The 13,287-nt window shown below is 53.1% G+C and overlaps 1 protein-coding gene across 1 annotated transcript; it reads right to left on the minus strand.

The window, feature by feature from the left end:
- Nucleotides 1-1,930: 1,930 nt before the first annotated feature.
- Nucleotides 1,931-11,408, minus strand: ISM2 (isthmin 2). The gene is made up of 6 exons (XM_077124356.1): nucleotides 11,349-11,408; nucleotides 7,678-7,968; nucleotides 5,238-5,637; nucleotides 3,776-3,916; nucleotides 3,492-3,572; nucleotides 1,931-2,451 (listed from the first exon to the last, which is right to left on the minus strand). Exons 1-6 carry the CDS (start codon nucleotides 11,406-11,408, stop codon nucleotides 1,931-1,933), a joined length of 1,494 nt encoding a protein of 497 aa, XP_076980471.1.
- Nucleotides 11,409-13,287: the final 1,879 nt, after the last annotated feature.

A 13,287-nucleotide genomic window follows, 5' to 3' on the forward strand; every position in this document is an offset into this window, starting at 1 on the left:
GCCAAGGTAAGTTATATTTGAAAGGAAGGGAATTAGCAGATTTTTTGTGAAAATAGACTCTTACCTCGTTATAAGGAAAAAAAAAAAGCTTCTGCTAGAAATAAAACATGCCTATGCTAATCTTGTTGAATTCCCCAGACAGGAGAAAGGGAGGGAACTGGCTCCCATCTGGTGACTTCAGATCCTGCCCTCTCTGACCCTGTAATATTCTCGTTGCACCAGAGTATTTTTAGATTGTGGTCCTGGTCCAGACCAATAAACTTGCCCCGCAGTGGGCTGGTAATCCAAGGAGGAAGCACTTGGCTCGCTGAGCGTCTCCAGGTGGCCACTGTGGACAGATCTAAAAGACACACCTTCCCTCAGTCGACTTCATGACATGTCTTTGTCCTTCCCCAAAGGCCAGGAATGACAGTGGAATGTCAGGTAAGGAGACCAACTGAGGCAGGATTCAGGTTCACCTCTGTCATTTTTTAGCTGGGATCTCCCGGCTGCACGTTACTTGGGGACGTGGGACCAATCCACGGAGCAAACTCAATTTACCTCTCTGACAAAAGAACTTAAGCGTGTGCTTCTGAGGTGTGGCCAGCTCCGCCTCCATCTGCTGGGCAGCCCCTTTACACGTGTGAATGGGGATGGCTATGTTTATAGACCCCGGCATCCCATGGGGCTCTGCCTGCCCTGCTGATTCCGAATGAGAAAAAGGACCAGCTGTGAGGTAGGTTGTTACAAACACAACCCATGCAAGCTTGGCTTCGGCCGCCCCTCCGCTGCACCAGTGCCCACTGCTTCATCAGACAGAGTTTTTAAATAAAGTGCTTTATTGCTCAGGATCCTAGAGAGCTTGAGGGCAGTGCTTAGGGGCTAGGGCTACACTTCCTACCTTCCAGAGATTTATATGAACAGGGACAGTTGGAACTTCATTTCAACCCCACAGAAGGGAAGGAAGTATGGTTTGGGGCTATGGGGAGGCAGGGAAGAGGAGACACAGGTGTGCTGTGCTGAAGAGCTGGCTATGTGCTCTCTTCCCAACTCTGCGTTCAGTGTATGTAGTGATATCACTGTGTCGGGAACCTGAAATGGGCCATGGAGGGGAGGGAGGGTCTTTACACCCCAGGAACCATCAAATGTCCCCATCCCATAAGCTGTTTTACCAGGACACCACAGGCATGTGATGCCCGGATCTGAGCCAGTTCTACCTCCCCCCACTCCTGGCCGCTGTCATGAGCTGCCACCCCTGCCTCGGGGCAGTGCCAGCTCCCAGCTGCCACAACCTAGTCTGTTAAGGCCAACCCCACCCCCATGGATGGCCTGCAGCCACAGATGAGATGGTGTCCCCTAGGAAGGCTCACTGCAGGGCACTGGTTGTTTTTCCTGGGCAGGCTCCAGGCTGGGGTAAGAGGAGCACATGCACCACCTAAACACAAAGGAGCAGTCCCGCAGGGCTGGACCCTGGCAAAGGGCAGCTGGTGGTCAGGGTGAAAGGACTGACGCAGCCTCAGCTGGTCATCGGGGGTGGGGGTCTGAGTGATGAACAGCAGCTCCCAAGAGCTCCGGGGAATCAGGGGAGAAAGTATCTGAAAAGCCTGGTTCACACCTGTGGGCAGATCCAGGGCAGAAGGGCTGAGCTCCGAGGGAGAGGGGGAATAGTGAGTGGCCAGCTTGGGCCCTCCCAAAGGTCAGGAGAGGAGGCTCCCACCCATAGACACATATGCACATAATTCCCCTGCACCCTCAGTGACCCTGGGGCCCTCTCTGCACCTGGGCCCTCTGCACCCTGGAAACTTCTCCCCAACCCCATAGCCACAGCAGGCAGCCCTAGACCCACCTCAGGCTCCGTGAGCCCTGGCACTCCCTTGGAGGGGACCCAGCAGGGGAGCTCTCCAGCACGGCCGCCGGCCCCCTCCCTGCCGTCTCCACCCAGCAGTCCCTCTCAGTACTCCTTGGCCTCCTGCAACTGGGCCAGGTACTCCTCGTCAGAGGGGTTGTCGGCGCAGGCCCGGCCGTTGTTGGGGGGCCGCACGGTGTGGTAGCGACTCCAGTCCCCCTTGCACAGGATCCAGGGCAGCGTGTCCACCTTGAAGTGCAGCTCTGGCGAGAAGTCCGTGCTGATGAGGTCGGGCGCGCCGGCCCCCTTGCCGCGGGTCAGCAGCCGACTGCCTTCGTCGTAGCAGCAGTGCTGGGCCGCCAGGGTGCTGCTCTCCCCGGACAGCAGGGAGCGCAGGCAGAAGCGCGCTGTGGGCTGGTACACGTCCAGGCGCTCGCGCGGGCCGCTCGCATCCCTCCACCGGAAGCTGCGGCCCTGGTGCTCGTCCCGCAGGCTCACCGCGGCGCGGTCGCCGGCCTCCAGCGGGTACGCGCACGGGCAGCTGGGCAGGTCCCGCAGCACCTGGCTCACATACTTGTCCAGGAAGTCGCTCTTGCAGTTCAGCCACTTCTCGCAGCTGTCCACATCTGCGGAGGGAAGCTGCTCAGTCCCTTGGTGAGGTGGGGGCTGATCAAGGGGTCATGCCCAGGAAGAGAAGGCCCAGGCCCCAAGTGGGGACAGGTGTTGTCTCTTTAGATGCTGAATGGTGGAGAAGATCATGGGGCCTGGGGAAGGAGCTGGGGTGGTTAGGGAGCAGCAGTTTTTAACGTTCTGGTAAGGAGGCCGTTTTATATTTTAACCATTAACCCTTTGTGGCCTTAACTCCACCTTTCTTGGGCAGTGTCACCTTGGATAAGCCATCCGGCTGCTCCCGTGGCGCCCTCTATCTATGCTGCCCTCCTCCCATCTCTCTACCTTGTGAAATCTGGCCTCTGACTGGCCACACAGAAAAAAAACACTGCTCCTCCTTTGCTCCCAGACCCTTTTGACACACTTGGCTGTGCAGTCAGTGCTTAAGGTGGCTGCGGGGCTGTGGGTGTCTCTCCCCTTAAGACCTGAGCCAGTAACCCAACCTCAGTCTTCTGGGGATCCCCAGCACAGGGTCCTACGCATGACACAAGTTTAGTAGGTTTCTCCTGTGTTGAGCACAGGACTCACCCATAAGGAAGCTACCAGCCACTGCAGGCTGTCGGTGAGACCAAGAATCAGACACAGAGTGTGCTGGTGAAAGCATTCAGGCTGCCAGCTGCTGGAAGGGGCAGTCCTGGGGCTCAAGACCCTAAGCCGTTTCTGAGATACAATGCCGCATTCCCCTCCCCAGACAGCCTGGCCAGGAACCTCCAGTGACCAGGAAGTGGAAGCCAGAATGTTTGTGCCCTGTCCAGCTTGCCAAGGAAAAAAACCCTACCAGATGGACTCCAGGCTCTGTGGTGCCCATCATTGGACTATCAGGCTGGGAAAAACCAATGGGCCTGGCTAGGGAGGCTCAGCCATGCTAGGACCCCCTTGCTGGGGAGTCAAACCTCCAAGTGGATGAAGGCAAGATTCCCGCCCATGCAATAGTTCCCTCCCCACAGGGAAGGTTCTTCCCACATGCCTATGATCAGGGACCAGCCCCTCCACTGACCTGGGCCGAGCATGTCCGTAGCATTGTCCAGGGGCTGCCACCCCTCACTGGGGAAGACCAATGTGTTCTCATTCTGGGCACCTTTGGGAAGACAGGAGGCCAGGTTGATGCAGCCCCCGGGCTTCTGGGAGAGGCCTGAGATGAAGCAGGATGACTATGCCTATGAGCTTCCTGCATCCCCTTTTCCAAACCCACCCCCGCACAAGCCCAGACTCCCCGGGGCCAGAGCCTACACCATCCCAACCAGGACAGGGGCTGGGCAGGGGCCGGGAGGCTCATCTTACCAGGACAGTGGGACAAATCGCAAGCACGGGATTCAGTTGCAGTGCAGGCGTAGCCACAGGGCCGAGTCCTTTGCTGGCTGCTGTTGCCACAGCTCCCGCTGCAGGAAGACCAGGGACTCCACTCTTCTTGAGGCTCATAGTCTGGGTGGAGCCAGGGAGCCAGGGGTGAGTGAGTGCAGCCCGCAGGGTGCACTTGAGCAAATCAGACAAAGACACCCACACTGAGGAGGATGCAGCCCAAGCCAGGGTTCCTGGCCTAGCGAACGGAGCCTGGGCTGGAGTTCAGCCCCCACCTGCCCCCTCCGCCGGCTACCCTTGTGCAGTGAACAACCTGTGCAGACGTAGGAGATGGCGCCAGTGCAGCCTGGAAAGAAAAAGGCAGCTGGGGCCAGAAGCTGGCAGGTTCAGGGTCCAAATGTGGCCTGACCACTCCACTCCCTCTCTGAGCTCTAGGTTTTCTGTCAATCAAAACCAGGGGCGCAATTCTTCCCTAGCACTGGGAAGAACATCCCCGCTGCCCAGGTGAGTGGCCCGCCCCCTGCCTCGGGCGCCTGGCCTGCTTCACGCCTGTGCCACAGTCTGCTGGCTGGGCAGGGCTCTCTGTGGCACCCCGGAAACACTGAGCTGGTTCCCTCCTGGCTTCCCCGGCAGGCAGGGACCGGCCGGCACCAAGAGTTTAAGGAAAATTAATGGAGAAAAGCTTAAACTCATAACCATTCCGTTAGCTTACATTTTCTTGGGTGAATTGGGAGAGACCTGCCACAACTTAGTCTAAATCATAGGCACCCGGGCTCCAGGAAAACAGCCACACCATGCCCAAAACCTGTCTGCACCCATAAGATGTAAAAGTAAAAATTCTTATCAAGGGGGGCTGGCAGGCTTTGGGTGATCTTTTATTTTCTGACCAGTCTGTGCTGTTGCTGGATTGTTTTCTAGTAAACATAGCCAGTACTTATAAAATGTTTACTATATACCAGCACTTACCATGTATTATTAACTCATCTAATACCTCCCAACAACCCCTTGAAGGGTTCAACTATTCTCTATAGAGGAAGGAACTAAGGCACAGAGAGGTTAAGTAACTTGCCCAAAGTTCACTCAGTTGATAAGTGGCAGGATTCAAATCCACATCATCTGGCTGCGAGTTCAGTTATGAGTAGTGGGATTTATGACATTTCTTAATTTGTTGGAAACTGATAGATATAAATACGCATCCTATTAACAAGTATCTGCTTTGCCTAGGAGATCTCAGGGCTGTTGTGAGGGTGAAATGTTGAAAGAGAAAAACTTTGTAGGCTAGTGGAATTGCTGCCATTTGATGGCAATGATGGCGGCAAGGACGACACCCGGCTTCCCTGGGTGCCTCTGCCTGGGAAGTCCTCAGCCCACTCTCCCCTACCCCAGCGGCTCTCAGGACATCAAGGGGCAGCAGCCCAGGATTCCCGAGAAGGGCTGTGCTCACCATAGCTGTCTGTCTCCTTGAAGAGCCAGGCCCCAGGGGCCAGCCAGCCCTGGTCCCAGCCGCTGAACTCAGGCTGCTGCTCCTCTTCCTCCTCGTGGCCCTCCAGGTCCTCCCCGTCACCGTACTCTGCAGGGTACTCTTCCTCCTTCTCCTCTTCCTGGTCCTCTGGGGCTCTGCCCTCGAGGCGGGTCCCCTGCTCCTTGCCTTCTGGGTAGCTCCAGAAGAGGGGCCAGAAGAACTCCTTGGTGGGCAGCCAGCTGGGGGCATCCTGGGGCCAGTGGCTGCTGGGCTCGGCCAACAGGTCCATCTCCACCTCAGCCTGGGGGCTCTCCACCACCTCTATGGTCACCTGCAGGGTGACAGCACCAGGGGCGCCGGTGAGGGAGGGCTCAGAGTTGGACTCCAAGGAGAGGCAAGGCCAAGGCGTGGCAGCAGGGGTGAGAGGCATGGCCTTCCCTCCAAACTAGTTGTCCAGCTGTCTTCTCCTGGTCCCCCTGCTTGGCCTCCCTGTGCATTAGAATCACCTGGAGATGCTTAAAAAAAAAAAAAAACTCATCCTGACTCCCAGACCCCAAAACAGATATGGATTTGATTGCTATGGGGTGGGGCTGGGCACGGTGCTTCTGAAGTGCTGCCAGGGTTGAGACCCACTAAAAAGAAGGCATGAGGGAGGCAGGAGAAGCTGGCCTTGAATTCTGGCCTGTTTACAGGGCTGCCTGGCTTGGGGGCCCCAGTGAACCCAAATCTCCATAGCAGTCCTCGAGAGGAGCTCTCGTTCACACATTACTAGATGGTGGCTAAAGAAAGTCATCTATGTGAAAGGGAACTTTAAAAATATTTATTATTTTGGGGCATTAAAAATCAATAAGAGGTTACTGCACAGAATTTGGGAAATTTATAGAAGAAAATGAAAGAAAAGAAAATAATTCCATCATGGACAGAGAATATTCTAGTGACTAACCTTCCAGTTTGTGTGTATGTGTATGTATATGCACACACACAACTGTGTACTTTCAAACAAGTTTAGAATGTTATATGCCAGGGGGGCGAGGGTAGTTCAGTGGTAGAATTCTCGCCTGCCATGCAGAAGACTTGGGTTCGATTCCCAGCCCATGCACTTCCCAAGCAAACAAACAAATGAAAAAACAAACCAAAAGAAAAAGAAAAAAGTTCAACAAATGGTGTTGCAATAACGGGATACTCACGTGGAAAAAGAATGAAATGTAATCCCCGCCATATAGTGTACAAAGAAAAAAAAAAAGGTTTTGTGCTAGCCTTGTACGTCTTTGACTTTTTTTCTTCTTCTGTGAAAGTGTTTTGTAAATATAGATGCTACACAAACACGCAGAATCATCATCATTAGATACTCAGGACAACAAGGGGGAAGTAAATTGGAATTGTGTCTGTCCCTCCAGACTCCTCTCCTCTAAAGCCCTTCTGGTGGGCTGTCTGTTCCCCCCACCACGCCTCTCCTTCAGGGGTCTGCAGTGAGAGGCTGGGCCGGGGCAGGGATCCCACCCGCAGGCCCTGCCCTATTTCCAGCACCCCTCGCAGCTCCCCTCCCATGTGATCCGCACAGTGGCCCTCCAGGCTGGTGGTGTTTGCTCCTCATCTTTCCTAGAGGCTCAGAGGAGCCAAGCGTCTTGCCCAAGTTCCCACGGCTAGAAGGTGGGGGCACGGGAACCCCAGTCACTTGCGACATCACAGGAGGGTGCGGGGCCAAATTACCCACCCCCACGGGAGCCCCTGTGTGCTGGATTGAAAGGAAGTATGCCCCCTAGAAAATCCATGTTTTAACCAAAATCCCATTTCATAAGGGTAGAATGGTCTCTGTTCAATATGTATGTTTGAAACTGTGATCGGATCATCTCCCTGGATGATGTGATTTAGTCAAGAGTGGTTGTTAAACTGGATTAGGGGACGACACGTCTCCACCCATTTGGGTGGGTCTTGATTGGTTTATTGGAGTCCTATAAAAGAGGAAATATTTTGGAGAATGAGAGATTCAGAGAGAGCAACACTACGAAGCAGAGAGTCCACCAGCCAGCGACCTTTGGAGATAAAGAAGGAAACCCCTCCCAGGGAGCTTCATTAAACAGGAAACCAGGAGAGAAAGCTAGCAGATGATGCTGTGTTTGCCATGTGTCCTTCCAGATGAGAGAGAAACCCTGACTGTGTTCGCCATGTGCCTTCTCACTTGAGAGAGAAACCTTGAACTTCATCGGCCTTCTTGAACCAAGGTGTCTTTCCCTGGATGCCTTTGATTGGATATTTCTATAGACTTGTTGTGACTGGGACATTTTCTTGGCCTTAGAACCGTAAATTAGCAACTTATTAAATTCCCCTTTTTAAAAGCCATTCCGTTTCTGGTATATTGCATTCCAGCAGCCAGCAAACTAGAACACCCTGTCCCCCGAGGAACTCAGGATGGGGGCCTGACCTCAGGATGGGGCACGAGTACAGCTCCTCTCCAGGCATCCCCTGGCCCTTCCTCAGCACTCACCTGGATGTTGGGGTTTGGGGCACTCAAGTCTGTGTTGGCCAGTCCTGGCAGCTTCTGCAGCTCCAGCAGCAGCGGGGTGTCCTCCAGGGTCCTGGGAGCGGCGGCCTGGCGTGGGGTCAGGGCTGCGCGCTCAGTGAGGGGCTGGTGCCTGGGTCCGTGAGACCCTGCCTGGAGGCGGGTGGGAGGGAGCAGTGGCATCTCCTCATCTCCTCTGAGAGAGGCTGAGACCTGCGGAGAGAGCCAGAAAGAGGGGAAGCTGAGGGCAGGGACAGTCCCTGCTAGCCAGAGGGGACTCGGGAGCCCTGGGCTCTGACCCTGTGACTTGAACCTCTCTGGAATCGGCCCATGGCAAGTGAGATCTGCACACACTGTGTTCTAGTTTGCTAGCTGCTGGAATGCAATATACCAGAAACGGAATGACTTTTAACAAGGGGAATTTAATAAGTTGCAAGTTTACAGTTCTAAGGCCTAGAAAATGTCCCGATTAAAACAAGTCTAAAGAAATGTCCAATCAAAGGCATCTAGGGAAAGATACCTTGGTTCAAGAAGGCCGATGAAGTTCAGGGTCTCTCTCTCAAGTGAGACGGCACATGGTGAACACAGTCAGGACTTCTCTCTCGGCTGGAAGGGCGCATGGCAAATACGGCATCATCTGCTAGCTTTGTCTCCTGGCTTCCTGTTTCATGAAGCTCCCCGGGAGGCACTTTCCTTCTTCATCTCCAAAGGTTGCTGACTCGTGGACTCTGCATCATGGTGCTGCAGCATTCTCTGCTCTCTCTGAGTCTCTCATTCTCCAAAATGTTTCCTCTTTTATAGGACTTCAGAAACTAATCAAGACCCACTCAGATGGGTGGAGACATGTCATCCCCTAATCCAGTTTAACAACCGTTCTTAACTAAATCTCATCAACCAGGGAGATGATCCCATCACAGTCCCAAATACACAGCATTGAATAGAGACTATTCTACCTTTAAGAAATGGGATCCATATTAAAACATGGCTTTTCTTAGGGGGCATACTTCCCTTCAAACCAGCACATTCCACCCTCTGGCCCCTAAAAAAGACATGTTTTTCCCAAATACAAAATACATTAATTTCATAACAATATCAGAAATCCTTAAACCTATCAGTAGCAATACAATGAAGTAAAAAATTAGAGACAGTATAAAATCTCATCAAGTCAATTACAGGCATGGTCTGTCCTAAGGCAAAATTCTCTCCATTTGCTCTGGACCTTTGAAAACTCACAACAAGTTATTTGCTGCCAACATACAAAGGAGGAACATTCATAGGATATATATACACATTTCCATAGGGAGGAAGGAACACAGGGGTCACAGGACCCATACAGTTTCGAAAACCTGCAGGGCAAAGTCCATTAGATTTCAAAGTCTGAGACTCATTTATCCTCAGGGCTTTAGAAAGTGGCAGTCCCACCCTTTCCAAATGCCTACGCCTGCCTCTCTCTGAATACAACCTTGGGGGATATTGGGGAGACCACCTTTTTCTCGGCTCCACCCTCTCCAAGCATTGGGGCCACAACCGGGCTCTCTGCCATCTCCGGGGCACACGCTCAACCCCTCCATGTGGTGGCAGCCAGGCTCTCCCCAAACCCCAAGGAACGTGCTTCACTCTCTCCAAGACCTGAGGCGGCATGACTCTCCCACTGCAACGAGGTGGAAGGCCCATTCTCTGCCTTTGGGGCAAACTCACCCTCTCCACGGGCTTGGGTGGGTCCACTCTCCTGGCCCGAGGCTTCTTGACTTCAGACCTCAGCCTCCACGGTTTTGCCTCTGAAGTTATTTTTCCTCCAATGTGTCCCTTCTCTGAACCCCTCAGTCCAGACTGGCAGCGGCTCTGTTTATACAGGTCCCACAGCACTCTCGTTGGCTTTCTATGCAGTAGCCTTGGATCATGCCCATCAGACAGAAGGAGTTTCCACAAATCCTTCCTGGATAACTCCACGTCTGATCCTGACTTTCTCTGAAATGACTGGCTGGTTCCACATTTGGTTAAATCCACACACAGGGCACTATACTCTGGAGTCTCCCTTTCTGTAGGCCCAGAATTTTCCAGGACCTCAATTTCTAGTTTCTTTTTACTCAAGAGTTCAGTTCTCAGCTTATCTCTTTCCTTTCGCATTTCACTATAAGCTGTAAGGAGAAACCAGACTGCACTTTCGACATTTAATTTGGAGATCTCTTCTGCTAAATATCCGAGTTCATGGCTTTTAAAATCTGCCTTCCAGCCAATACCATTAGTCAACTTTGCCAGATTATCTGCCATTTTAAAACAAGGATCACCTTCCTTCCAGTTTTCAATAACACGTGCCTCATTTCTTTCTAAAACCTCATCAGAGGTATCTTTAGAGTCCACATTTCTACCAACAGTCTCTCCAAAGCATTCTAGGCCTTCTCTATCAAGCTTCTCACAACTCCTCCAGAATCTTCCCCTTATCCAATTAAAAAGCCGTTCCAACATGTTTGGTATTTGCAAACTGCAGCAGCACCCCACTCTCTGGTACCAAAATCTGTTCTAGTTTGCTAGCTGCTGGAATGCAATATACCAGAAACGGAATGACTTTTAACAAGGGGAATTTAATAAGTTGCAAGTTTACAGTTCTAAGGCCTAGAAAATGTCCCGATTAAAACAAGTCTAAAGAAATGTCCAATCAAAGGCATCTAGGGAAAGATACCTTGGTTCAAGAAGGCCGATGAAGTTCAGGGTCTCTCTCTCAAGTGAGACGGCACATGGTGAACACAGTCAGGACTTCTCTCTCGGCTGGAAGGGCGCATGGCAAATACGGCATCATCTGCTAGCTTTGTCTCCTGGCTTCCTGTTTCATGAAGCTCCCCGGGAGGCACTTTCCTTCTTCATCTCCAAAGGTTGCTGACTCGTGGACTCTGCATCATGGTGCTGCAGCATTCTCTGCTCTCTCTGAGTCTCTCATTCTCCAAAATGTTTCCTCTTTTATAGGACTTCAGAAACTAATCAAGACCCACTCAGATGGGTGGAGACATGTCATCCCCTAATCCAGTTTAACAACCGTTCTTAACTAAATCTCATCAACCAGGGAGATGATCCCATCACAGTCCCAAATACACAGCATTGAATAGAGACTATTCTACCTTTAAGAAATGGGATCCATATTAAAACATGGCTTTTCTTAGGGGGCATACTTCCCTTCAAACCAGCACACACTGCCTGCTCTAAAGCCCCCAGAGTGGGGCTATAGTCAGACAGGCATAAAAAGGAGGATTGAAACCAGATTTCTACCCACGGAAGAAACACGGTCCAACCCCGTCATCTGACAGATGAAGAAACTGTAGCCGGGGGAAGAGAAGCGAGTTAAGGCAGTGGTTCCAAAATGCCAGTCTGCAGACCCCCGGCATGAGTCTCTTCCAGGGCTCTTGTTGGAAACAGACCACCAGACCCCCCCTCAGGCCTTTCGAACACTGTTTCTAGGGGGCGAGGACTAGGAAACACAAATTAAGCAAATGCCCCAGGAAGTCAGACTTGGAACAAATCCTCCCTGCACAAAGCCCTCACAAGTCAGGGCAGAAAGGCATCCCGGGGACGGGCCTGGTCCTGCAGGGGTGGGGTCTTGCCCCTGCAGGGCCATGCCCAGGCCCTCCGTTTGGTGCAGCTGTCCCCGGATCACTGACCATGGTTACCGTCCTCCGCCTGCCCACCCGGGCCTGTCCCTTTGCTGTTCCAGGCTGCAGGCCTGGCTGTCCATCTGCAGTTCCTTCCCTCCACCAGTCACACGCCCAGAGGGTGGGACCATCCTGGTTTTCTCTGCCTCCCACTCGCAGCATTCATCTGTTCAGACAGAGGGTCCAGCAGCCTGGGGAACTAAAGGCCACGGGGGCTCCGCAGCCAGCCGCCCAGTACCAGGCTGCAGCCATGGCCCAGGTCTTCACCCCAGGGCAGAAAGAGCACCCTCCTGCCCCACTCCCCTCCCATAACAGTCTTGAACCCCTCCATGTCTCCTACCTTGGGGGCAGTGTGATCTGGCTGAAAAAAAACATAGGTTCTGGAGAGTCAGGTGATCTTGTGGCCAGATCTCAGCTCTACCTCTCACTAGCTCATTCAACTTGAAAATGAGGATCACAATTCCTACCTGCGAGAACTGTCAGAATTTCATTTATCAAGCACTTCCACAGCATTTGCTGTGTGCTGCGCTTGACTCTAAACACTTAATCCGTCAGCTAATCTGCATAACAACTCTTGGAGGTTTATTCTAGTTCTTACCCCCATTTTACAGATAATAGACACTAAGGCACAGAGAGGTCAAGTAACTTGCCTGAGGTCACATAGACAGTGGTAGAGCCAGGATTTGAACCAGGCAGTCTGGACCCAGAGCACATGCTCTTCAACAGCACATTATAAGCACTACACGTGAGTGCTGACAGTCCTGGTCACAAGTTAGGGGGCTAATCCCTCGAGTTTTCCAATCTTACTGACTCTCTTTTCCTAGTGGGGCTGAAAAAGAGATTCTCTCTCTCTGCCTCCCCAGTCCCTCCGATGCCTGGCTCGAAGCTTCTCTGCACTGAGCACCTGGCCCAGGGTTGCCGTGGGCCACCCTCAGGCTGGGCTCTGAGTATCTCCTTGAGTCAAAGCACTCTGGTCTGACTGGCAAGGAGGGCGGATGGAGGGACGGATGGGTGAGTAATAGAACCACCTGACCCCCTTGCTGACCAGCCCAAAGGCCCTGGAACATCCCCAGAGGCTGCCTTCCCAGCAGTTCCTACCCATGATTCCACCCAAACCCTGACTGTCCCTGTGGCTTTGCCACGAGGTTCCGCTCTGTCTGCAGCCTCTGGGGCAGAGAGACAGGCAGTCTCGGGCTGGTAGGAGCTCAGGGTATGGCGGCCTGAGCTGGACCGCCTCGCCTTGGGGCGGCTGGGCTGGCCTGTGGCAGGCGGTGCAGAGGTTCCAGAGCACTGGGGGCGTGTGGCAGTGTCTGGAGACATTCTGGTTGTCACCTCTGGGAACGCTACTAGCACCTAACAGGGAGAGACCAGGGACGCTGCCCAAGTTCCTACAACATGCAGGGCAGCTACACACAACGAAGAATTATCTGGCCCAGAAAGGCAATGGTGCCAGGGTTGAGAAACCCCGGCTAGAGAGTCAGTCCCCTGCGTCTGAATCCCGACATCCTTGCTCCTGAGCTGTGGAACCCTGGCAGGGGGCTAGTAACCTCTGCGAGATGCCTCATCTGAAAAACAGTGACGGGGAAGTGCCCAACCCCGGCCCTGATGCCCAGCTGGTGCTCAGAATGTCCCTTTCCCATCCAAGCTCTCCTCCCCTGGTGCCCAGTTGGTCCAGAGGTTGAGTAAAGGCCTGAGAAAACTCTGGCCAGATGTCCCAGGTACGCATGCCACCCCTTTCTCTCTGGAGTTGCTCTTGGGGCCTTGGGCTCTGTGCTTCGGCCCCCAGGGAACTCCTGGGAGTGGAGGGGAGAGGGTGGGGACCTCTCAATCTTAGTCTGGATTCTCTCAGAAACAGACCTTGAGGAAAGGATTCAGGCGCAGGTGGTGTATT

This window comes from Tamandua tetradactyla, chromosome 12 (genome assembly GCF_023851605.1).
Source record: "Tamandua tetradactyla isolate mTamTet1 chromosome 12, mTamTet1.pri, whole genome shotgun sequence".
Taxonomy (NCBI): Eukaryota; Metazoa; Chordata; class Mammalia; order Pilosa; family Myrmecophagidae; genus Tamandua; species Tamandua tetradactyla.

Bases quoted from the DNA above. Each gene is read 5' to 3' on its own strand.
- ISM2 (XM_077124356.1), bottom strand. From the start codon at position 11,408: ATGGTCAGTGATCCGGGGACAGCTGCACCAAACGGAGGGCCTGGGCAT. The intron at 5,638-7,677 runs GTCAGGCCCCCA...CTCTCCTTGGAG, and splicing joins TACTCGTGCCCCATCCTGAG to TCCAACTCTGAGCCCTCCCT. The intron at 2,452-3,491 runs GTCAGTGGAGGG...TTCCCTCCGCAG, and splicing joins TACGGACATGCTCGGCCCAG to ATGTGGACAGCTGCGAGAAG.